We start from the raw sequence: 26,540 nt of genomic DNA, 5'->3' as shown, positions 1-26,540 counted from the left end.
ATGTAGTAGTCTGATGTAAATTAGGCTTTGCATTGTATAAACTTATTGTAAGTCATTTTTGACAAAAGCATCTGCTAAATGAAAATGTAACGTAATGTAAAGTGAGAGGCCTGGAAGCAAAATCTCATTCTTAAACATATTGGAAGAAATGTGTTGAAAGGGAAACTTCTAAATTCCAAATAAAATACTATGATTTAATACTCTGATCATTCTGTCAATATTTTGGTATCTACTATGCTAAAGTTATTATTTAAAAAACTGTTAAAGTCTACATACCGGTATTCACCGATATCCTTGTATGCTTCTTGTCTACATTTCTGACTGATTCTGATTCTGACTCTCAATATTGTGATTTTTTTATTATAGGTCTCATATGTTCTATTAGTGCTGCTGAAATTCTAGATAAAAACCCAGGTTTCAAACCTTATCGGTCCTTGGCTGGTTGTCGCCATCGTTTCACAATCGAAAGTAATTTTTGGTTTGACGAAAGCCAAAATGGTGAAATAGCACCACTCAGTGGCATGTTTCATCATGTAGTGTCCAAGTGTTTAGAACTTATACGCAATCTGCACTATAAGTTCCACGAGAGCCATGCTAGTGTTTACGTGTAAAAAAAAAGAATACCCTGGTTTCCAAGTGTCAAACAAACTTTTTACAAGAAATTCAATCCAAAATATGATGGAAAGGCAAATGTCAGAAAAGTAGCTAAACAAACAACTAAACATCGAACCATGACCAACTAAGATCTTTCAACCAAACTACTTTTTCTTGCCGGGGCCTGAGTCCATTTGTTCTGTTGGGGAAACATCCCTTTTCTGACCACAATCCCCCCTTTAACTCGAATTTTTTTTGACATTCCTGTAGGAGGAGCTGCTTGGCCGTCACTCTTCTTTTCTGCATTCTGTAAAATAATGTACAGAACTTCTCACAAGCGCTCCAAGGACACCGCAAAGATCACATCTGCTACTCTTGAATAATGTTTACTAGTTACTTTAGGGCAGGCATGTCCAAAGTCCGGCCCGGGGGCCAATTGTGGCCCGCGGACCGATTTTAAGCGGCCCTTGTCTTGTCTCTCAAAATATACTATAATGTGGCCCTCCACACAGTATTGATAATCAAGCAAGTTCAGTTTGTGTTTTCCCCCCATTCACCTAACGATGACGGCACTATCATACAGTTTGTAGACAAGCACCAAGAACTACGCAGGCACAACTAATGTTTTCAGATGGTAAACAAAATCCTTAGAGTACAATTGTATTTCATGTGATTTTTTTAAAAATAACCCAGTATAATGCGAGAAGCAGCTGGCTCCCCGGTATCTTCACATTATCTAATCTGGCCCCTATTCAAAAAAAATTGGACACCCCTGCTTTAGGGTTTAGCCTTGTTTAGTACCAAAACTCTTCATGACAAGTCTAAATTTAGGATTCAATTATTACACGCCACAGGCTCCATGGCCTCTGACATTGACAAAAAAATAAACAAAATCCACTGTCTACTATCCAAGTGCACAAAAGCCTCTATCCAAGCTCCGCTAGTGTTTTAGTCCGCCTTCTCAGACACTGAGCACTCAGACACTATCAGACTCAACCTACAGCAACTTGATCTTCCATGTATTTTGGGCAGATTTCTCTCCCCCCCCCCGGCTACCAAGAGAGGGAGACACAGCAGAAACTCCACAGGGTGCAGCGCGGGGACAGCCGAACAGGTGCCCATAATTTCACCTGTCTGTTCCATAACCCCACACCCTACAGGCCAGATTACATTTCGCCTCTAATTGTTACCACATTTTGCGGCGCTTTCGCCCCAGTATGAAAGAGGCAGCGCGAAGAAGAAAAAAAAACCAGAGGGGCGAACTGGGCTAAAAGACTCCAGTTTTAGGAGAGTGGATGTGAGCTCATTGGATGCAATCAAATCCTGACATGGAACGAGGCAAAACACGGATTTTGAATTAGCGGCCTTCGTGTCGTTGACTTTTGCGATGTGGATTATGCACCAGGCCCTGATGTTGTCTTCATGGAGCAATGCTGATTTCCCCCTCCGTGACCTCTTGACCCGTGTTAGCCCCGCGGCGGGTCAACGCACAATCACATGAAATCTGCTGCGTTATTTTCAAAAAGTACCTGCCTGATGTGGACAGATAGCACCCTATCAAAGGGGATGATGATGTTGGGAGGGGGCTCGCAGGGGTCAAGAGACACAAAATAGTTCAGCGGGCACATGTGATATATTTAGTGAGACCATTGTTTGTTTTATTTAGGGAGCGAATTGAGGATTTTCCAAACTGCAGGGCCCCTGAGGTATTTTATCAGGTGTATACAGTCCGCCATATGTTACACATTAGCGTGCGGAGGGGAATGCTGGGTGCAGATAGAACCTATAAAATGTTTTGGAGGTTGAAACTTCAGAGGACAGGGGGGTCGACAACTGTTCGCTCGAGGGCCGCCGGACATGTGGGAAACATGCCAGCTATATGCAAATGATACAGCATCACGTTACATCCCCGAATATTCCTCTGATTAAAGAACACAAACTTGACGAATCTGCGAGATGGCCGGCCGTAAGGATATGAATTGGACAGAAATGTTTAGCCCCCACTCACTCACTCACTCACTCACTCACTCACTCACTCACTCACTCTCACACACACACACACACACACACACACACAACACAAAACACAAGACTAATAATAAATCCCTCAAATGTTGCGAGTAGGGCTGTAACAATAGTCATATTCATGCCGAACCATTGAGGCTTTAGGGTCACTATGCAAACTGAATGAACCGTACTGCTGAACAGTGCAAGCCTTCTACAAGGATATCATTGTAAACTAAAACTGAGACGAAAAAGAAAAGCTGTTAAAAAACATTGTATAAAATTGAAGTAGAAATGTTAAAGTAGTCAATTAAATGTAAAAATGTTTAAATCAAGGAAATTTCTCCGGGATTTCTACTTTTTTTGCTGTATCGAACAAGTACCGAACCGTGACACGACTGTGTCGTATATCGAACCGAACCGACCGGTGAACGGTGAATTGTGTGGAGCGGTTACACAGCCCTGTAGTTGCGAGGCCTCCCTGCACTGAGGTGACGCCTGTGTGCAGCGCAGCCAGCCTGGGTCAAGCAGATGCTGGCCGAGTCTGCGGAATCTGTGCGGGGCATCATCGGGAGCCGCGCCAAGACGAAGCCGAGGAGGCTGCCGGAGGGAGGAAGAAAAGAGGCGGGCTGTGCAGGTGGAAAAAGTTTAGTGTTTCGGAGTTCGCAATCTTGACCGAAAACTCCAGATGAATATTTCATTAATGGCCATTTATCACTGCCGCGCTGTGACATCTCTCGGTCAACGTGCTGCCGGATGAGGTGCATGTGGGCAGCCGTCTGTAATGTAGCCCGAGCGTGCTGAGCGAAGGCTCGGCTCCGTCAGGGGGCAGGTGGGGACGTCTAGAGTCGGTCTTAACTTCATTAATCTGTGAACAATAACATTTTGGTGCCAGGCTCTTGGTTTGTCTACAGGCTGCAACCCTGCTCTTAATTCATTAAGACAGAGAACACAGGAATGGTCAGTCTGGGCTCCTGTAACAGCCCCCCCCCCCCCCCCCCCCACACACACACACACACACACACGCACATATACATTCACACATACACACACACACTCATGCTCTCTCACACTCTGCTTGTCTCTCTCTCAAGGCTATAGGGGCAGGGCCAGTGGGATTAATTGACAGCCCTAATTGCCAATAGGAATAAACCTGGAAGTGTTACACCACCATGCAAAAATGCAACTTCACAAGTTATGTCCAATTAGTAAGGTGCTGTTTATAGCTTATGTAGGCGGTATCCTTGGTCGGAAACAGACGCTGACTGCATGCGTGGATCACGTGGCAATGTTCAGCCTGCAATGTGTAAATTACCACGTTAATTCGCCACATATTTTGACTTCTCTATTTAAAAAAAAATCTGCAATTTGAGTTTAGTTTAAAAACAGCCTAATGAAACTCTTAATACTATTTTAGACTTCCATGCGAAGCGAGTTCCCGTTATAAGGCAGCATGCAGGCCGATGAACAGCTGTGCGTGAGTGTGCGTAATAATAAGCAAGTAAGCGCTTCACTTTTGATGAATTCATATGAACATCGATGAATCACAATCAATCCCAATTCCAAATCAATTCAAATGCACATGGAAAACAACAGAGAGCAGGTATTTAGTGTTAATGAATGTGCGCCACAGTCGGCAACATTAAAGGCACCGAACTCTAGTCAGTGGAGTCAACATGTGCTGACTGTAACCGATTGAAAATTGCTGCGTTTGGAAAATATAATCATCTCAACACATCATCACGCCCCTCCCTCGTTATGAATAATAAAGAAAGAAACTGAATCCGAGGCACGGATGTTTAATTTATTATTATGTAAGCTATATTAAGGGTGATTGAATGGTAATTGCTCATTAGTCGTGTATATTTATCGCTGCACCTTATGTCAGGCCAAGGGAATTGTGTAGGGGTTCATTCTCCCGTTTCAAGGATCAATTTCAGAAGCAATTTGTGAAACAGGAGAGATCAAGTTTGTCATGACGTCGTATATTCTGACATGCAGGTGCCACCTCAGAAACAGGCGTTACCCTACATGACATGCTTCAGTTTGGGTAGCCTATAACAAAACGGGGATTAGGCCTTTGCGCATTCGGAGTTGATGGCGTCCCTGATACCATGTTGACTCAAAAGCATCCTGTTCAAACCCACACTTCCTCAGCTATAAAGATTACCAGCAAGATCACGACTTGACTTCAACTTGAATCTGAAGCCTTCTTTCCACCTATCCCCTTCCTCAGCTACTATTCACATTAGCGGTGTCAGCGGAGGTAATTATACCTACTAATTGCAGATTAGAGGTTTTGGGTCAGTGGGGTCATTTGATAGGACCGACTACTCTTTTCAGTGACGGATAATCATTTCACGTCACGTCGCAGGACTAGCCTACATGTTTTATGCAATCGCGCACGCGTCTACGTGGATCTCCAAAGCGCGGCTAATAGGTCGTGAATGGAATTATCAATATGGCCATCATCAATACAGCATAGTCGAACTCGGTCAACAGTGAGCGCAAAGCATGCGGCTCTGATGATTGATGGGGTTTTGGGCCCCTGCACGGAGCAGAGCATCTTAAGGTTAGATAAGCGGGTCACAAAAGGTCCCCGCTCTGGCCTTTAACGCACAGCGTGAAAGTCTGCAAAAAATAATCTGACCTCATAACAGATTTCCCCGCACAGATAATCTGACTTCTGTCCAATCCAATTATATTTATGTGAATTTAGTCACAATGTGCATATAGCCTAATATACCTAATAGTAATAATAATAATAATAATACGATAAACTGAGTCTAAATATCAAACAAGCTCAATGGTTTGTATTGATATTCTATACGTTTTTTTCATGTTTGCCTAGATAGAAATGTAGTAGCTATATGGCCAAAATTTGCATTTAGGAGGACAACATATTTACAGATTTAATTATGACATAGGCTATTTGAGAATAGCTACAATTTAATTTAGCAAGTTTAAATATAAACCCAGCCGGCCGGAGGCACGGTCCGAGCTTTGCAGTTTATTTTTTAATTATGCTTTAAATGTGACAAACGTAAACTGACATGTTTCACTGCATCAAGAGCAAATTCCATGTGTGCGCAAAAGCTATTTTATTGCGTCTCATACCTATAGCCTATAGCCACATTTGAAATACATGGAAAAAGAAGGGAAAAAATGATTTGCTGGTTAAAATCAAACGCGTAAGAAATTAATGCAATTAGTGCCAGTTCTTGAGAGGGCTGTCCTGTCCCTGTCTGCTCTGTGTCCATTGAGAGGCGCACGGAGGGGGAGAAAGTGCGCCGAATTTGTTTGCGGCGGATCAAGGCTCACCGCCTCCACTGCACTTTCTTTATCTTAATTCCAACTTGAAAAGATATAATTATCTAGTTTGAACAGGACTGCTATCAAATCCTTCTTCATAGGCAGGGTAGGGAAAAGCTGGAGTGGATTGTGAGGCTCTGAGCCGCTCGGTGTTGCCCGAGATAGGAGTAATGAAGTTGTGGAGTCCGGAGATACAAAGGGCATTAACCTCATTAGCATGAAACCTTTTCTTCTAACTATTGTGGGACCCTTTCAGTCCTCTAATCCCCCCTATTTCAAAGATGGGTTTGTAATAAAGCTTTTAGGTCCCCCCCCCCCCCAAAGCTAATGGTATTCTCTAAAGATTTTTATTGCTGTTATAATCTATGGGCCGATTAAGAATTCCCTATATAGTTTTTTATTTTCATTTTTTTTTACCTCCCCCTCCCCTCCTTCCACAAAGGGAAAAATGCATTTTCAGTTTGTGAAACAATAACAAACACTGCATTCACCTCGCATCATTGAACATTTAAGTTGCTGTTATTGCCTATTTCACAAGCCAAATGCATAACTGAATTTTGTCCGGCGGTTTGAAATTAGCCTATTTGAGCTGCACAGTGTTTGGCTGTCGTTTTGTTTGTGGATAAATATGGAATAATTCCCTTGCTGTAAATAACTCATTTTATTTTATTTAAACCCACAGTGCGTGCGGGCTCCAAAACAAGTGCTGCAGTAATGTTTCCGTTCAATTCAAAGCAGCTCGATGCAGCCCTACAAGACAAGATTTTAAACAAAGATCCCATTTTGCGGCACATTGCAACCTTCCCTTATCGCGTCGTGAGGGGTAGTCAGATTGTACTAAATTATGTCCAACCAAGCCCCATTGGATCCGTGGATTAAGAGATTAAAGTGGACCACTATGGGCAATGCATCCCCTTTCCCCCTCATATTACTCGCATGATAATTGCCTAAACTGATTTGCACTTTCACAAAAGCTTGTAGGGACTCTTTGTAGCTGGAGCGGACCAGCCGTTAGCCCCTCCAAATAAAGCTAATGCCGTCCATCACACTGAGAAACAAATGCAGGGCAGAGACCAGCAAAATAGACTGCACCATTATGCGTGCGTTTAACTCAAACTCCGCAAAGTCCCAACGCCACATCACCAAACGTCAGCATAACCTTTAGAAATTATTCTATTTGAAGGCCGAAAATAAGAATAAACTGGAAATATTGACCTACAGGATCCTTCTTGTTAGAAGCCATGTTGGTAATGGCCTCCGTTCCTCTAAAATCAAAAGCTTCTACTTTTACTGCGCGCAACATATTGATAAAACTTTATTGACAAAATATTGACAATTACATACTTCTTGGAAGTATACTTTGTGTTAAAATTGTAGCAAACTTAACACAAACACAAAAATTATTTACATTCTGTAAAAGAGGGTTTAACAGAAACATTAACTTTTAGCATTTCTGTACATGGAATACGCTCAGTGCTTGAAGTTTTCTCAATTTCTTGCATTTAGTCCTTCGTGGCAACTTTCACTTGAGGGTCAAGTCCTGACCGTAGGCTGGGGCCACAGCGACGGATTGGTAAAGCTTTAGGTTAAAGGAATGTCCTGATACCTTCCCTTTAAGTACTTTAGATCTGTGGTAGCTATATATGAGAAACTTTTAGAAAGTTTTTTTTTCCAAATTATTTTTTGTTCTTTTCTTAAAAAAAAATAAGAAAAAGAAAAAAATCACTATAACGCAGCACCGCTACTTCATATGTTTTCACAATCACTTTTACACGAGAATCATTAATTAAAGACTGCACACTTTGTAAAAAGGAAGAAGCACGACATCTCTGTTGGAAAATAGTGGAAAAACAAAAATGATATTTTTCCTTTTCTTTCTTTTTTAAGAGGATAACAATTCTGTCAAATTAAAACTACCAGGGAAAAAATAGACCATGCAATTCAAGTTTTACAATAAAATAAAATAAACTGTTTTGTATTTTGGTATCTTGAGTGGAAACGTTTTTTGAAAAACCTTCACAAGTGCAAATGTCCAATGTGAATTGGAGGAAAATAAAATCGGCGTGGCTGATGGGGGTATTTTGTAGTGGTGAGTTGGTGCGTGGAAGGGGGTCAGGTAGGTCGACTGAGACACTGTCAATCACATTTTCCTGGGTCATTCGGATATGGATTGACAGACCCGCGTACAGTGGCGGCAGTGCCACCAGTCGGGTTTCTCTCACCCTCAGCTGCCGATCTCCGGAGATCTGAAATGTGACATTGGCGTTTTTTTACCCTCTCACTGTCTCTACACGGCATCCTTTATCCATGTCCTGGTTATAAGTCTCTAATCGTCTGAGGTGACATCGATTTCCTCCGGGCTTGACTGCTTAGTTGCCAGTCGCCACCGGTTTATGTGATGCGTCCCCTTCTTCTTTTGCTGCGACTCCGAGCCCTCCTCCTCCAACTTCTGCCGTTTGAACTTGGTCCTCCGGTTCTGAAACCACACTTTTACCTAAAAGGGGGGAGACAAAACCTTGATCAGTATCACGAGATCAGCCGCGCCTGGCCTGTGCGTAAAAGCCATGCGTAAAAAGGAAACCTTGTTTGTTTGGATAACAGGTCGACGTATAGGCCTACAGTAGCTACAGTCAGGCAGGCAGTGATCTGGTAAAAAACAAAAAACAAACAAAAAAACGATCACCTCCAGTCGGTGAGCATCATGAGGCAAATAACCATATAAACAAAAATCTGCTATATTTTCAGTAAAAACATTAGGCCTACTTGTCGTTTCTTTAAATCGCCATATAGGCTATAATTACACGACTGTGACGCATGCTTAGGCCTACTATAATGCGAATTTACAGCATAAATATTTACCTCAGTCTCAAAATGGTGGATAAATATATAATAGCCTACACTGGGGTTAGTGGCTTTGTCCACATCTCTGCAATACCATTACCGAGCGAATGGAAATAAGCAAATTATATAGGCAAAAGTAATTATTTACGCATTTAGACCCACAAACATTTGATGTCTGGGAAAACTGGACGTTTCATGTAAAGTAGGTCAGATAGTGAATGGCATCCTATTCTATTTCAGTGGGCCTATGGGGATAAAGGGGAAAATAAAGGAACGTTTCACATCATCCAAAAATCTATTTGACACGTTTGCGTAAATTGACTTATCTTGTTTTAATAATAGCTACTGGGAATTCACAGCGTCTGAATCGATAAGTTGTTTGTTAGCCGCAGCCCCTTCGGTGTAATATGACAACTGAGGTGCATTTAATATGCCTTCAGTCGGCTAATTGAAGTAGGTGGTGGTTCATTTCTCCCTTCAGCCCCTCGAAAAGCCCCGCTTCCAAAAGAGACACAGCGGACAAAAGACAGCGGCTGATGGGCTCAAACAGCATCTTAAATATGGCAAAGGGAATTCATTGAACCAGTCTCATTCTTTGTATCGCCTATCCCATAAAATGGTTAACTGGTTAATTTGCCCTCCATTTTGAAAGGCAACATTCTCCCCCAAAACAAAGTAATTCAACCCCTCCTAAAATGAGGTTAGGCCTATACAATGACGGTGGATTTGATCCAACAGAAAAGCCTCTGTCTTCAATTGACAACATTAATTTGCGGATCTCGCTACGTGGACTCCATTAGGTGCCTCAATCAAGTTGAATTTTGTTTTGCAGTGATAGGACTGTTATTTTATTACATAATTTGCACGCCTTAATATCCAGCCAGTTAAACATGCATAGCGGCCTGGTTTTGGGCTTCCAGGACGCACGGTGCCAAATTAAGAAAAATAGAAGAAAATAGTATGTGTCATCAGCCAGACTGAGATTTTTCCTTCTTCCAAATAAATTGTCAGATGCAAATAGGCATGCACCAACATCACACAATGCAAGCATGCCACAAATAAGCAAGCTGCAATATCACTAAAGTTGAAATTGAAAATAAAATGAGCGCAAAGCAGGCTGCAGTTTGCTGATTTTTTGTGAAATAATATGGAGTGATGTGAAGTGAATTAACGGGGAGCAGTATGTGTTCCTTACCTGAGTTTCCGTGAGGCTAAGGCTGTGGGCGAGCTGTTTTCTTTCTGCTCCGACCACGTAATGGTTTTTCTCAAATGCGTGTTCAAGCCGCAGAAGTTGTGAAGGTGAAAAAGCTGTCCGGATTCTTTTGGGCTTTCTGGCCAGTGCATTGTGCAAAAGGAAGCTCTCTGGACTCGTTTCATTACCTGGAAACCACCACAAAACGAAGATCCATTAGGACCTTTTTATTTTAATTTTTTTAGGCTATGAGGCAAACATTTCTACAGCAAACGTCAACAGCAGAACACCCGCAACTTTCCCAGGCCTACGCAGCCCAATAAAACAATAGTGAGGATAAGACTGAAATATCGCATGATAATTATGTGTGGGGAGAATTTACACATTGAGAAATATTAGTTTATTTAACCAATAATGTGCATGTGTGTAATGAATAATTTTACTTGTTGCAAAAAAGCCTTGCGTCATCTATACCATCCGCATGAAGGAAAGGGGGGACAATACAAAGGCAGAGACTAGAGATATGCAAATTAAATTAGTTAAAAATAGCCTTGGTAATTGGTAAACAGAAATAATTTGTCAAATTTAAGCTGCATATAGGTCTATAACCATTTAAATACAATATGCAACAAGAAAAAAGCTTTAGAAAATGATTGACATTAAATAGCTACTATTTATTCCTTCAAAATAGAAATGCTACTGCTTTAATTTTGTCAGAGCATTAGCAAAATAAACTATATTTGTTGACAAAAATAGCCTACTATTAAAAAAAATTCAACCAGCAAACGAATGTAATTACCTGCATCAGTATACGGTTATAGCACAAGTCAGCTTACTAATTCAAATTTTAATTAACACACATCTGAGTCTAATCAGTCTGCAAGAATTTACCAAAAACAACAAAAAGCCAATGCCATCATAATCGTTTTGTTTTTCCCCTTTAAAAACAAAACAAAAAAGGCATCGATATAGTGAAAACCAAATAGCGTTTAGCACAAACTACAGGGGTGCAGGCCCAATTGCCTGACATTTCAAAAGCCATAGTATTTGTGTATTTTTTTATTTTTTGCGTGCCTTAAACAGACATTCAAGGTGCCAAACGTTTTTTAGAAGACAAGGAAAGCATAATTGCTTTAGTCTGGCTTCTTTATCCAAGACGCTTAAATAAATAAATGCATAGAGATTCGTCATTTTGAACGAAATAACCGTTAAAATAGTTGTGCATTGCTCTGTCAGGGAAGATGGCTGGCTTTAAAAACACTGGACTAGCCCCTCCACTAGAGACTGGACTATTCTCCACTACAGCTGCACACACTTTTAATTCCATCTATATCGCAGCCTGTTGTCAACAATGATGGAGCCAGGGAGGAAAAATCACACATCCCTCTCCGACCGCTCGGCGCGTTTCGTGCGTAAACGTGAGCCAAAAGACGAAGCGCTCGAACTTACCTTGAAATCTGTGGCCCAAGTACCTATATCTGTGTATTAACCAGGGGTAGAAAGTTGAAGGGTCTCTTTGCTGGCTGGCGAAAAGAGGGTGCGGACTGTGTGAGGAGGAAAGCGGGTGAGCGGCCAGAGCATGCGGCGGGGCCACCGAATGCACCGGGATACCGGAGTTTTGCGGATGCGAGACCGCCTCGGCGAACATCAAGTCCGGGTTAGAGTAGACGCCCCTGCTGCTGGGGTGGAAGCCGTTCAGAAACGGGTTCATCTGGCCGGAGTTTGCATAGCTGAGAGCCGCTGGCCGGATCGGCTCCTCGGACCGGGACTGCGGTAGAGGGTTATCCTTCGCCACCAAAGACTCTATAGTGAAACACCTCTTGGGTGTAGGCTGAAACATGGTCTGATAGTCCAGATTCCCCAGCTTAAGTTGGAGTTGTTGCAGGCGCTCTCGCTTAAAAAATACTCCACACCCAAGAAGGGGGAAAGTTTCTGCGCAAATAAGTTGTGGGAAACGGCGGCTGTGGTCGAGAAAGCCAAAAATAAAACGTGTTCGGCTACTCCCAGACTAATCCATGGATGTGATCGTTTTCCTCGCCGGTTTTGTGCAGGCAGATTTGTTAGTTCATGAGCCTAATTAGCGCTGCAGTCCCATAAACAGCTTCCTCTGAAGGCTGTAATGGCATGGTGATTGGTCGCCACTGCTGCTGCTCGCCTTAAGGTGGAGAGGGGAAGACGCTTTAAAGTGCGTCAATGGGAAACAGGGGCGCGGAGAGGCGGACTCGAACGCGCAACACGGAACGGATTCGTCCAGAGGAGAGACCCCGCGCGCGCACACTGACACACGCACGCACACGCACACGCACACACACACACACACACTCACACACACACACACACACACACACACACACACACACACACACACACACACACACACACACACACACACACACACACACACACACACACACACACACACACACACACACACACACATTTTAACACACTCATCTGAACCAGTAAGAGCTTGGAGAGAGGAGGCATGCAGGGTACCTACATTATTATGATTATTTCACATTTTGAAGCTTGTGCACAATTAACGATGCTGCACAAACATGAGTTGGGCTGTGTTAAAGTCTATTTTGAGGCCGCAGCATAGCCAACATATTGTTGATTTGGCCCAGCAGCTTAATTGCACTGCACTCGGCCTTCATGTATTCCCCTGTTTGGTTTCTTTGCTTTTAAAATGGGGCTAATGCACACAAAACGCTCTCGCTTCTTTGCACTTTGCATTTTGCCCCCCCCCCCCCCCCCCCCTCCCCTCTTCATTCAATTTAGGATTTGTTGGTAATCAAAGACTCCCTTAATTTCCATTGGCTGGATCGGGACGATATTGGAGCCAAACAAAACAAGCGACGATTTTGGGCTTGTTGTCAACTGTAGCCTATGACATGACGTGAAGATTGACAGGACGCTCAAAATCCAATAAGATATTTCTACTGAGGAGTCAGCGTGCATGTTACACCGTGCCTGCCTGCGCGTTATTCAAGCCCAGAACGGGCAGGTGTGTATTAGAGAGGCCTTACCTGTGTGTGACTGCAGGCTGTCAGCCTGCTGTGTCGACCAGACACACACACGGGACCAAGATGAGGCTCCCAACACTTAGGCCTTCCTAAATAAATAATAGGACTTTAATACCTGGAGTTATCCTTGTGATGTTAGGCTACTTAATAACACACCACGATGCAGCACTTCCATTTCAAAATAAAAAGGCTATATCGATCCAGTTGAGATGTGTTCATTATATGGGTGACTGCTCAATTCAGTTTAATTCGCCGTTATATGGATTGTTTGCTACGACTGTATAGGCGACAAAATATTTAAATGTTGGGCATTATATAATAATAATAATAATAATAATAATAATAATAATAATAATAATAGCAATAATAATAATAATAATAATAATTGGGCAATTATTATTATTATTATTAGGCCTATTATTATTGTTGTTATTATTATCCATTATTACAACACAATATTATCGTCGCTGTTGTTAGCGTTAGGGTGATTATTTAAAGCAGCTTGTGGACAAGGCTACTTTTTTATTGTATTGTTTTGTTGTTGTGAGGGAAGGGCAAGGGTCTATATGGATTAAATACGAGCTAAGAAATAAAATGGGCTTCCAAACCTGTCAGAACAGCAGACACTGTGCGACACACAAAATAAGCCCTATTGGACACGCTTACAGAAACCCTTGCTGCAGCACTATGGGGAATCACTAAGGTTAAAAGTCTCTTATTTGTGATGGCACAGTCCATTTCTTTAGATATGTTATTTTGTAGCCTATATCGGTCAGCGGAGTCTCACTTATGTGATAGGCTACTAATAATTGTATTCTGATTATTGTTGTTATTCGACTGTTATTGTTAGTATTATTAATTTCAACACTCTCAGTCCAGCTACCAATGGTCTTGCTTAAAGGTTATTACCATGTTATTACAGAATAGCCCTAATTTTTAAGGAACTATTCCACCGAGTGAAGTTTCCCCCGCCCCCACAGCCATAACAGCATATTGTTTTCTTACTGACTGCATATTGACCACTCTCTGTGTTTATATTTGCTCAGTTTTACACAGTTGACTGCTGACCATGGATAGACTGACACTGTACTCCTCTCACACAGGCCGTGCTGGTCCTCTCCACGGTGCTTTACCGGCCTCTAGTGGATGCAAGGTGAAAGTGCGTTACAATGCTTCCCAACCGGGGGTCCTTGTAAACTGCCCTTATCCAGCGGGTCCACAGCAAAATTAATAGTTGGTCAATTTCATTGTTCAGAGGGCATAATGAGAAAAGCTCTGTTCCATCTGTGAGCTTCTGTCAGCTGATTTACTCTGATGGTTTTGGCTCCAGTTTGCATCTCCTTATCAGTTTCTCATCTTGCTGCTGATTCCTCTTATCCATGTCCACTGCCAAGGCTATACAGACCATGTGCTAAAACTGAGGGACTGGTTACACTTCAAGCCTTGGCAAGTGGCACACCCATCAAAGTCTGAGGACCCAGAGGGAGATGTTTCAAGGGTGTATTTGATGTGCAGATTATTGAATGGCAAATTATGACAGTTTTATGATGGGCTTTTAGACACTTAACAAAAACATTTTCTCTAGTGGCAAATAACTAAGAAGTTACCCAGGCCCAGCAGTCAAATCACCTGGCCTAATGGATAAGGTGTATTATTTTGGATCAGAAGACAGGGTTTTAGTCTCTTTGTGGTAAACTTTCTAGTTCAGCAATTCCAGAAGTTTCTTTTAGAGCTTCAGGCATTATACTCTGATTGGTAGTAGGCCTAGTTGTCAGTTTGTGACGATCAAATATCAAATAAATTCAATCAACCATTCAATCAATAGGCTAAGTTATTTCCATTGTGGACTTTTTCTTACCCTGATATTAACCTAACCAATCATCACTCCTCATGCATAAACCTAACCAATCATCACTCTGCATGCCTAAACCTAACCAATCATCATTCTGCATGCCTAAACCCAACCAATCATCACTCTCCATGCCTAAACCTAACCAATCACTCCTCATCCTAAACCTTTGCATGTGAAAGTTTTTGCCATTACCTTGTGGTCACTTGTAGTATTATAGCTATATATTTTGTATATTCTTTGGCCAAATTAATTTAAAAACTAAATTTATTTTGAATGTGCTAACGTGCCATATCTCGTTTTATTTGGGGGGGAGGGGGGACTTCATTATAAAGTAACTTTGAAGTCATGAAAATCAACTATTTTCTTAGCACCCCCACATATTGGTCTAGCCTCCCCCAAGCCCCACCTTAAAAAAAAAATCCTGGAGCCGTGCCTGTTCCTTTCATTCTATTGCCCAAAATTGTAATTTGTAGTTTGAGTAGTTTAACTACACAAAAATTATCAAAAAGTAGTTTAACTAGAACTACCAGCAAGCTGCTGAAAAATGTAGTTGAACTACATAGTTCACTACTCCCCAACATTGCAAATAATCTACCAGTGGGACTTTGTGCAAGTTAATGATTTATATTCATTATCATATAAATAGGGAAGTGGCAAAAATCAGTCATTTTATTGACTCAATAGACCACCAGATTGAACAGAAGTGCCATGTAATCCTACATGCCAATACAGCATTTCATACAGAACAGACAAAAAAATGGTGAGCAAATTGCTTTATTAATAAAGGCTTTATCTGTACACATGCAACCTGCTTTCATACAGTTGAATGTGGTGAGACAGAACCACACACTGGGGTATCAGTGTGACCAATTTAATACTCTAAGCATGCACATCAAAATGTAAATTCCACCAGTTATTCAAGAGGTTAAGAAGCATCTTAAACATTTGGAGATGAATGGCAGAGATCACTGAAACAGATGACAAATTCCTATTCTTTGACACATTACCACAACTGCTGATCTGATGAAGTCTATGCAAAGATATCCCAGCAGAAGAGGCAGTCAGTAATACAATAGACCCTTTTCATGGGGGCCATTTTGCATCAAAATTGCAGGGTAAACACAGGTGCAAGCAAAACGGTAATGAGGGTTTCCTAATTACAATCATGGAAGTTGGAAACCCTCATTGGTGTTTTGATTGTACCTGTGTTTACCCTGCCTTTTCGACACAAAACGGACCCCGTGAAAAGGGTCTATTCATTTGCCTTGCGAGATGTGAGGAAAGTCTAGGGGTTTTCATTTTAGCCAGATGGATTGTATTTGTGGCAATAACACTCATAACCACTGGGGGCAGTCAGGTTCATATTGATGGTTTGTAATACCTTTAAGTGCACAGTTCAATGGTTGATTGTGTTTGGGTGGTGGGAGAGCCTCTGGTTCTGATCAGAAATGGTACAAGTTACAAAAAGAAAAAAACCCTGCTAATGTCAAATATAGAACTAAAAGGGGGGGGGGACAAAGAATACTACTCTCAACAATGTTTAATTCAAAGTAATAATAATATGCTTATGATCATCAGAAGCGTTTTGTCAATATTTCACCACAGTGGCCAATTGGCTGATGGGGTATATTGGGATGTTATCTTTCTTTTTCAAAACCAATGTGTCACTACTTGAGTCGTTTGGAGGCAGAAGCAGGTGCTGCGACTCAGCGGCGGACGGTGGTCCAACCGTCATCATCTGTCTCGTTCTTGGGGGCGGCGGCGCGACGGGCGTTTTCTTTGTCGCGCCAGGAGTTCTTGTCGCCTTCGGGTTCCTGATCACGCGCCACCGGCCTTTCCCGCTCCTCCCGCGGCTTCTCATCCCCGCCACGACGCCAAGACCCTCCTGCACAAACAGAATTGTAGTTCGTTAATAGTTCAAGTAGGGGAGTATTGATTCTAAAAGTTGCATCTTTCTGCATCAAGTTAAAGCAACTACTGCATGTTCCTAAGTTTGTCCAATTCAATTAGTATTTTTAGTATAGCAAATGCAGTAGCACTAATTAAAAGAAATTAAACAGTGACATCTAGTGGCTGTAAACAATACACAATTTTCTGCACCCATGTTGGCAAATAAGTTAAAGAGAAATGGAAGCCAGCCTAAAATGACTGCTACAATGTATTGATCACACGACCATGGATAACAGAACTGTCGTTATGAGGATAGTGCATGCTACTCTGAAGTTTGAATCTTGAGCAAGGTATGTTCAGCCAAAAGCAACATCATATGATCACTTTCTATTAAACGATCTGGAATGCGAAGGAAAAGCTGTAATTCATATCCGTCTTACCTTATGCCCCTAATATATAATGAAAATGTTATGCTAGGAGCGGAGCAGGCTCAGCTTACCCTCATCGTTGTCTCTGGGAGGCGGGGGTCTAGCTTCACGATCGTCCCGGCGGTCTCTATCACGACGATCACCGTCACCTCTATCACGACGCTCACGATCATCGCCGCCACGTCGCTCATCGCCGCCACGGTCTCGCCGACCGTCGCCATCGCCGTCCTCGCGCCGAGAATCTCTCCAGGCGCTACTTTCCTCTGTGCCTCCCCTCCTCCAGGCACTAGGCTCCTCTCTGTCAACAGAGAGCCCATTAGCCCAACTGTATCAACTACTGCCATTACCAGAAGAGTAATACAGAAGAATCACATTGCTGGCAGAGGCTAGTCGGCGCTCACCTTGGTGGGGGTGGGCGACGCTCCCTGATGCTGGTTCTATCATCTTCTTCGTCCTCGTCTGCCTCATCTCGGCCACCGCCGCGGGGAGGTGCCCAGCTGTCCTCACGGGCCTTCTCCCGCTCACGCCAACCACCTGCTGTGAACAGAAGCCTCTGTCCGTCAGCCAGCACGGCAATACATTTCTGCTGCTGTCAGATTGTGCAAGAGCTACATTATATCGTCGCTGTCGCGGCAGGACCCCGAATATCCATTTTTTCAGATTTTTATTTTTTGTCATGAATCAATGCCATTGGTCACCCTTCACGTCTCTGTGTGGGTTTTACCAAATGCAACCAATGGAAAAGCATTAAAATGAGCTTGTGAGTAATTCTCGTAACGCTATTCGCCCTCAATCTGTCAGTCAAACCTCAAAATTCATCCCCTACCTCCGTCTGTACCCCCCCACGCAGGACACTAAACCCGGAAAAGACACACAGCAGATGTGCTGTGTATTTCTGATATCGTTTTGTTTAATCCTAGCTTTCTCTGACGTGAATAGATCAATAAAATGTTTTCCAGTTATTCCTAGGCTGCAAACTTGTTTTAACATGCAAATGGCAGTGGTTTCTGACGAGAATAAAGTAACGTTAAGGTTACGTTACGTCAGACTGTTCTCATCCCCATGGCAAAGCCTTCGCCTCGGCCATGAGAGGCTGAGGAGCACTGTTGCACGGCTGCGCGCGCCCCCGCGGCCCAGAGCTTGCGGCTCGTGCATGTGCATACCAGAGGGGAGGCGGCGATCAGCGCCTGACTGGCTGGGAGAGAGTGCTTCCAAGTCGGACTGATAATATAAACATCATCATTTGAGCTTATCCAGGTAAGATATTAATAAAGTAATGACACATTCAGCGGGAAACTAACTATAATTAAGACATGTGCCAACTTTGACGACGTTTGGTTCAGTATTTTAAGAGCAAACAGTTTTTTTTTACTTCCTGAAAAGTTGCTGTTTTGGAGATTCGAGGTCCTGCCGCGACAGCGACGATATAGCCGATGCAAGTTGGAGACTGACTGGATAGCACGTGTGTACCTGCTGGTCTGCTAATGGGTTTCCAAGCCGCATCATCATCACCTCCACGACGCGGTCCATCATCTCCTCTTCTGGGGCCCCAGTCGTCATCACGCCTGCGCGGAGCCCTGTCATCATCGAAAGCGCGTCTGGGCCCACGGTCATCGTCAAAGCCGCCTCTCCTGGGAGCGCGTTCGTCATCGAAGCCCCTGCGCGGTCCTCCGCGCTCGTCCTCCAGCCCTCTGCGCAGAGGACGCTCTTCGTCGGCGCTGCGGCGTGGGGGGGCTCGCTCGTCATCGAAGCCCCGGCGGGGTCCTCGCTCATCTGGAGCCCTGCGGGGGGGACCTTTCTCCTCTCTGTCATCTCCACGGCCCTCTTGTCTCCAGTCCCTTAAGGGACAACACAGGCATCGTTAGCGCACCTCTATACACTTTAAGGGTGTCGACAACAAAAATGCAGGAGTGAATTATGAGGTGCCGACATCCACATACCTCTCAGGCGCAGACCTCTCAGGCGCAGACCGCTCAGGCACAGACCTCTCAGGCGCAGACCGCTCAGGCGCAGACCTCTCAGGCGCAGACCTCTCAGGCGCAGACCTCTCAGGCGCAGACCTCTCAGGCACAGGACGACGCCACTCTGATTCACCCTCTGTGCGCTTCCTCCATCCTCCGCTGCCGCCGCCTTCACCACCATCACCACCACCACCACCACCACGCTCCTCCTTCTCTGATGCCCACTCCTGTATAAGGAGAGAATATCTTGATCAATCGTGTGCCATTTTGTCAAGATCACTGAAAGGAAGGCCTAAAGGCCAAATTTTGCTGTCCACAAAAGCATAACTGCTTCATCTAAGCCAGTGGTTCTCAACCTGGGGGTCGGGACCACCCGGGGGCGGACAAGATTATTTTGGAGGGTCACAGGATGATTGTGGGAAAAAAAAATCAAAAAATCTCCCATGATAATTAAATCTCTCCCATGATTTAATGTATTATACCAAACCAATGATATAAAGCTATATAACTAAATAAAAACTTTATGAAAACAGTTTTCAGTGAGTGAAATCAGTGTGTGAATGCGTGCGCACTGGGAATTCATCTCCTGCTAGCTAGCTAGCCAACTACTGCAATAAAGTTGGTTTTGGGTGGGCAGCGGCGGGGGGGTGTCGCAAACCCCAGCCTAAAGTTTTTAGGGGGTCACGGCTCAAAAAGGTTGAGAACCACTAATCTAAGCAACCGTTGGCAGGAAATTAGCATTAGCAATTAGTTCTACCTTGGCTGCTGGTTTCTCTTCTGGGGCCCGGCGCTCCTCCTCACGACGGCGTTCGCGCTCCTCAATCTCCTGCTGGCGGGCACGCTGCTTCCGCTCCTGCTCCTCCAGCTTGCGCAGGCGGTCCTGGTACTCCTTCTCCTCCTCCTCGCGCTGCTCTTGCTCCACGCGCTCACGGTCCTCACGCTCTGTAACAAAACCGGAAAAACCAACTCAACAGCATGTTCAAACTACTCCGCATGAGCTGCATGTTGTGCTACCAAAAAGCAGGATGTGCACTTTTGTTTTCATTCGGACTAACTAGAGTAGCTGTCATCATCTGCAAATCGAAACCCAAACAGTGTTGATCTTTATAAGAGGAACAACTACTGCCAACACTACTTTCTAAATTTGTACTCTGGTTTGCTGCTGTTAGAAACAGTCAGCTGCCTACAGTATGTAGCATTAAACTGCCTCTTTTTTGTTGAACTCTTCTCAAATGTTTGAACTTTAGAAAGCTCTGCCTAAAAAGTAGACTTTCCTGTGGCATTTCTTTGTGAATTTGAGGATTATATATGTCGTGGGCATATATTACCTTTCTTGAGTGCCTCCTCATGGACACGCTGTGCATCTTCCTCTTTCTGGCGATAGTATGTATTACGCCTGTCTTCTTTGCGTTGCTTCGTCCTCTCCTCCACACGCTTCTTCCTCTCCTCCACCAAGCGCTCTTCGAATGATTTTAGTTTTTCCTTCAAAGAAAGAACAATGAAATTGAGAACACTGCAACAATCATATCAATACTCACTGCAGTGTTGGTGGTGGGACGCAATGGAAGTGCTCGCCTACTGTAGTCTCACCTCATAAATGAAGCTACGCGCTGCTGTTATTTTAGACACAAAGTTCTCTTTGTCCTCCATCATCCTGGACATGCGCTGCTTGTGCTCCAGAGCCTTCTCCCGCTCAACCTTCATGTTGCTGATCTATAAACGAAAATAGGGGATGATTTTTTTTCTTAAATTCTTGATCATTATCAGAGTAGATCAATTTGCCTTGATTTAAGAATGGCAATTTTTCAAGCAATGGTTTACTCTTACCCTCTCCTCCTCCTGGAGCTCCCACAGTTCCATGTCCTTGACACGCTGCTCCTCATAAGCCTGTTTGATGAGAGGAATTTCCTCCAGGCGTTTGGCCCTCTCAAAGAAGTCAATCTGCAAAGAGCAAATTACAACATTGATTGCCCAAAACACATGTAGGGTGATATTTACAGTGAATCCAAGTGACATCGCTCTGTTACCTTCTTCTCCTGGTTCTTCAGACGCTCCTGAAGTTCCCTCTTCTCCTTCTCCAACTGCTCCACCTGTTTGGCCATGATGAAGTCAGGGTCCAGCTCCTCCAGGTCCTGTCCAAAACAGATCCGTTAGTCTCACCTTTCCAAGTTTGGTTACATTGAGGAAATTCAGCAGCAGAACCTACCCGATTATTTTGAATAATTTTACAGAGTTAACTATTAAGACATTTACCTCAATATCAATATCCTTGAAGGCCTTGGCTCCAAGTTCAGTCTTCTTGATCTGCTCCAGCCGTTCGCGCACGGTCTTCTTCTTGATCTGCTCATGCTCCTGCATGATGCGCTCCTTCTCCCTCTCTTTGGCTTCCAGGCGCAGGCGGTCCTCCTCAGCCTTGCGAACTTTCTGCACCTCTGCTTCGCGTAGCTCCAGCTCCTCCTTCTCCCGCTGGATGTTCAGGCTCTCCAGTTTCTCCTTGCGCTCTTCAATGGTCTGTCTACGAGCCAGGATGCGCTGGTGATCCTTGCGGCCATTTTTCAGGTAGGCAGCGATGGCCGTCTGGCTGTGCTCCTCACGCTCTGTCTGGAAAGGGACAAATGAGGATAAATTGCAGCTCAGAAATGGAGAATGAACAATGATAACGTGAGACACAGTACTGAACGAAAAGAGATGTGTCTGTTAGTATTTCAGGCTTGTATATATATTGGCTTGTGTTTAAAAAGGGAGTTCTGCACAGGTTATTTTGTTTCTTCCCATAGCCACAAAACCATTTCCGAGAACAAGCCATTTCCTGTTCTTCCAGAAGACGAGCCAGACATTCTGAACCAATTTTGGTTTCTCATTGGGCGCCTGCAGTTGCCTGACCAGATGCCTCTGATGTCTGCGTGTCTGTTTTCGAGCTCTCAGTACGATGAACTCACCAGGATGGAGGCAGGTTTGATGATCTGGATGGCCTTGGCCAACGAGGAGGACATTGCAGTCAGCTGGTTCCTGATCTGCTCCGAGGGCATGTTCTGCAGGAACGGACCAACCGGAGAGTCCTCTTTGGTCGAATAGTTCAGGTCAGAACCAAAGCTCAACGTTCGAGAGCTGTGGTCAATTCGAACCTACAGAAGAAAATATAACCGTTACAAATGTGTATGAGATAAATACTAAGTCTTATGCTTATATAATGTGGGAGTAGCTTGGATCTCTGAATTATAATGCAAGTGACTAATGGATTTTGGTGCCTAACTCAAAAAGTGTTATCCACACCACACTCAATAAGCAAATGGAAAAAGTATAGCTGTATTGTGAGTGATTGCAATGAAAGTGGTTTGTAAGTGGTGTCAATAATGAACCATAATGCACAATTTCTCTCCAGAAACGTGACCGTACCTGCAGATCACAGTGCCGGGCAGCATCCACGATGGAGCGCTCCAGCTGGAAGGCATCTACGAATGGAACCAGGGAGGCCAGGCGGCTGAATTCGATGCTTTGATAGATTTGAGCAACCTAAAATTGTGGCCGAATCCAAATCAGAGAAATATTACTCCCGTTACAGTGAAGACAGGACGGGACTTGTAGCAATTTTCATGATTGGGGAATAAAAGATTAAAGAGAAATCACCTGCTGCAAGAGCCGGAGGATGGTGTTACTCTGCAGGTGAGGGACGTATTGCTGGAGATCAGACTCCTTCTCAGCCTGGTCTCTCACCCAGTTCAGCACCTAGGAGGAGAGAAGGGAGAAGATGGGAAATTACCATTCCTGACATATACATAATTATACTACTAACAGGACAGATAGCATCAGACAACACACTCCTGTGTCCCATAATGTGGTGCAGGATGTTAAAAGTCCAAAATTCAAATCTAGGTAAAAAATAAACTCAAGATAAATGATTCAACTCTGCATTTCTTCTGCCAATGACCACAAAATAAATGGCACCATTGGAGAAGTGTAGAGATGAATAGTTCCCCCCCCCCTTTTACATAATCTCTGTGTTGCCAACTTGCTTACCTTGGTCACTCTGCCGCTCAGCTTCAGGGGGTGGAAGTCGACCTCCAGCCAGTTGTACAGTTCTTTCACTTCAGGTACGATGTACTGCAGCAAATTAAATCTAACCTAAAATGCAATCAATAGAACAAACAATTCAGTTAATACACCCTGAAGCAAAAGACTACAGACAGCAAATTTTAGAAGGTCATGATGAAAGGTCAATGCCAAAGTCCCAACAAGAACTGAGTCTGTGTTTACAGAAGAAAAAGGAAAGGAAGGAATCATTGGCGTTGGTGAAAAAAAAAAAAAAAAGATGATCAAGGACATTATTCATAATTAACACAATTCACAAAGCTAATTTATTTGACGTGCATAATGTACCATGTCATTGATGAGACTCTGGCGGGTCGGTGGAGACTGCAGGCCCAGAAGGGTGGCCAGCCTGCGGTGCTTCTCCACAATGATGCCGTCCATGTCCAACAGCCGAGCGATATCGGTGCGTTCAGGGGTGATGGGAATGGACAGTGTGGCCAGGAGGACCCTGGTGGACATCCTGAAGAAGGAAAGCAACCGTTACGACCAGTCTGGTCTATACCACAGCAAACAGCCATGTACTACTCCACAGACGGCTAATGAATAACTTACCTCTGCATCTCCTCTTGAGTGAGGTTCTTGCGCATCTCCCTGGAGAGGTGATAGAGCCGGTGGAGAGTGCAGGCATGGAAAAGGGCATTACCAGACTTCCAGAACACAGTGGACACCTTGTTGTAGTAGTTGGCCATCAGCTGGGGTTTGGGAGGCTTCTTGGAGAGGGCAAACAGGCCGTGGATGTCCTCGACAGCCTTGAACGCTTCCTGGAGAGACCAATCAAATAATACTGCATCAGTGACATAATCATCCAAAGAAAACTACATGGGTATCGTAGGCAGGATGTTGAGGGATATACTGTTAGGATGACTGACCTGCCAGAGCTCCATGCTTATGGCACTGTCCAGCTGCACCAGACGGGTCTCCAAGTGCATTGACTGGCTCTCGGGGTTGTTCAGATTGATGGCGGTGCTCTGGTTGTGGTGGCGCTGGATCTGGCCCAGGTGCATACGCAGGTTGTCACACAGCTTACGAAACTCAGCCTTACGGGTGTACTGAAGGCAGAACTTGAATGCTGCAGAGCAAAGTTAACGCATGTTAATGAGAGATATTTTATTATTATCAACTTCTGTGTGGCCTTAAAAAAAGCACACGTCTGAAGTCCAGAGAAAAACAGGTGAAACACACAAAGTATTTCAGGTTGGCCTATTCAATGTGTGTCACTACCTTGCTGGGCAATGTCATGGTAGAGGCGCTCCACCTTGGAGTTGTTTCGCAGCAGGTCCAGGCATTGGCGGTAGGACTCCCACAGGAACTTAACCCAGGGAGTGAGCAGCAGACGATCTGTGCGGTCCTGAGTGTCCTCTCCACTCACAGCACTCAGGAGCACACTGAAGTCACATAACAAGTGTCAGTGTCAAAAACCCACCATAAGCAATTTACCTCATTGCATCTAACCATCTTATATCTTATAAGTGTGCATGACACTTGAATAAAATATCTATCTATCCTCACTATGTGACTGAGCATTCATCAGTTGAGAATGAGCTGCACTATACATAAGCAGATGCATCATTGGCATCCAACTACATGAAAATGTCTGTTTGAATCGAGTTAAGGGGGATTCAACAACAGGCATCATGATATTACTTGAAGCATTAAAATGACCTAAGTGCAAACCAGAAGCCTGATTTCTGCAGACTCACCTCTCTGGAGTCTGGATGTTATCCAGATCCTCTATGTCCAGGACCATCTGCTGGGACTCCCCCTTGGCCAGCTCGGTCTTCTCCTCAGCCAGCTTCAAGTATGCCCTGACCACATCCTCCAGGGATTTGATGTTCACCTAAAAGAAAGGACACAGATACTCTTGATCTCCAGTGGGCTTCAGAGTAAACATCCACATGATCTGCACAAAAACACGAGTGTTTTCTCAGACCTGCTGGCATATGTTCTTGTACTGGTAGAGGCCCTCCTTGGCCAGGTGGCTCTTGCGCAGATCCACACAGAGCTCCAAGTACTTGAGCATGATGGGCTCGTGGATCTTCTGCCATGTTCGATGTTTCTTGCTCTTGATGACATCATACAAAACATCCAAGGCAGGCTGTTTCTTGTCCACCTCCAGAAACTCTGTAGGGACATTAGCAGATGTGGACAATGAGCTCACATCCCACAATAAAGAGATCAATAATCAACTAATCTCCGTGAAGTGAGCAACAATCTCCCACAATTTGACTTCCGATTTAGCGATTTTAACCCTAAACCCTAAACTCCTGACCCTAACCCTAAAACAACCTAACTCAAAAACTGTTGCTGGCCAAAATTGTTGCTAGCTTTATCCTGCCAATCAACTAATGGTTCGTAGACAAAGGTAACAACTCAAAAACACCAATAGCATTGCAAAAAAATTAAGCCACTTTACAATACCTCAAAACATTACTATAGTATTAGCTGAATTCACGTTTGACTGACGTAGCATAAGGCCCGTGAGTGGCTGACTGACTGTTCACGTTACCTGTGTAGAAAATAACTATCTTACACCTTGACAACTAGCATACATTGTCAACAAGCTAACGTTACCAAGACCGTTAACGATTGTCTATTATACATTATCAATTAACGATGATTGGGAAAACGTTACTGACGTTACACAATAGTCGCGTTGCCGCACCACTACCACAATGACGGCCTATGTAGCAAGCATCGCGAACTGTGCAATATGGCTTCCCCGCCATTCCAGCTAACATTAGCCAGTCTAGCTACACTGCAGCATAATGTCAATGATGATGAAGCAACCAAATGCTACCTAGCTAGCTTCCATGCCTGATAGCTTGACAGCTCTCTATAGAAAAAAGGTGCGGTTGTAACGTCACTCACCGTTCGCTCGTTTGAGAGCATTCTCTGGGCGTTGAAAATAAGCCGGCATTTCGGTGGCTTAATAGTGACACGAAAGATTGGCTGACTTTGGTGAATTTGATAAATTTCACCAGTCCATCCGAGCCACACTATGCTCCGCTCACCAGGGTGCTGGGAAAGGGAAAACCTCGTGCGGCCTAGTTGTTAGGGTTGCCAAATGCATCACGTGTTATCCCCCTTTCACGGTGTCTAACACATGGGTCTAACAACCATCATAATGAACATTATGGAGATCTTCTGACATGATGAACATGGTGACCTGGTAGCTATGCGGAAAATGATGTATAGGTGTCTCTATATATATAGATAAAAAGATAGATAGAAAGTTAAACACTAAAATCCCTAAAAGGGGGTTTCCTACAAACCTGGCAAGTCTGGGTGTACAAAGTTCCCGTATGTGCTCCTCTGTCAACTCTAGGTTAGTCAACTCTGATTGGTCATGAC

General features: G+C 43.9%; 2 protein-coding genes across 2 annotated transcripts; both read right to left on the bottom strand.

Annotated features, from left to right (window-relative positions):
• Nucleotides 1–8,236: 8,236 nt before the first annotated feature.
• On the bottom strand, nucleotides 8,237–11,783 carry emx2 (empty spiracles homeobox 2; the record flags this gene model as incomplete). Its single annotated transcript, XM_083658706.1, has 3 exons — nucleotides 8,237–8,404; nucleotides 9,947–10,131; nucleotides 11,393–11,783. 3 exons carry the CDS (start codon nucleotides 11,781–11,783, stop codon nucleotides 8,237–8,239), a joined length of 744 nt encoding a protein of 247 aa, XP_083514832.1.
• A 3,802-nt stretch (nucleotides 11,784–15,585) lies between these two features.
• eif3s10 (eukaryotic translation initiation factor 3, subunit 10 (theta)) lies at nucleotides 15,586–26,221 on the bottom strand. Its single transcript, XM_083658422.1, has 22 exons — nucleotides 26,058–26,221; nucleotides 25,120–25,310; nucleotides 24,890–25,026; nucleotides 24,411–24,574; nucleotides 24,059–24,258; nucleotides 23,742–23,950; nucleotides 23,478–23,649; nucleotides 23,118–23,222; nucleotides 22,728–22,826; nucleotides 22,497–22,613; nucleotides 22,040–22,225; nucleotides 21,354–21,701; nucleotides 21,128–21,232; nucleotides 20,928–21,041; nucleotides 20,691–20,813; nucleotides 20,429–20,582; nucleotides 19,858–20,042; nucleotides 19,080–19,327; nucleotides 18,610–18,977; nucleotides 17,541–17,676; nucleotides 17,211–17,437; nucleotides 15,586–16,706 (listed from the first exon to the last, which is right to left on the bottom strand). Exons 1-22 carry the CDS (start codon nucleotides 26,104–26,106, stop codon nucleotides 16,528–16,530), a joined length of 3,816 nt encoding a protein of 1,271 aa, XP_083514548.1. The 5' UTR covers nucleotides 26,107–26,221; the 3' UTR covers nucleotides 15,586–16,527.
• Nucleotides 26,222–26,540: the final 319 nt, after the last annotated feature.

Source organism: Poromitra crassiceps (genome assembly GCF_964638095.1).
Source record: "Poromitra crassiceps genome assembly, chromosome: 22".
NCBI lineage: Eukaryota > Metazoa > Chordata > Actinopteri > Beryciformes > Melamphaidae > Poromitra > Poromitra crassiceps.
This window is presented reverse-complemented; position numbering and strand designations above follow the sequence as displayed.

Coding starts and splice junctions, on each gene's coding strand:
- eif3s10 (XM_083658422.1), bottom strand. CDS start 26,106: ATGCCGGCTTATTTTCAACGCCCAGAGAATGCTCTCAAACGAGCGAAC. Junction 24,575..24,889: donor AACATCCAGACTCCAGAGAG/GTGAGTCTGCAG, acceptor ATGTGACTTCAG/TGTGCTCCTGAGTGCTGTGA. Junction 21,702..22,039: donor TCAAACCTGCCTCCATCCTG/GTGAGTTCATCG, acceptor GTCCCTTTCCAG/ACAGAGCGTGAGGAGCACAG.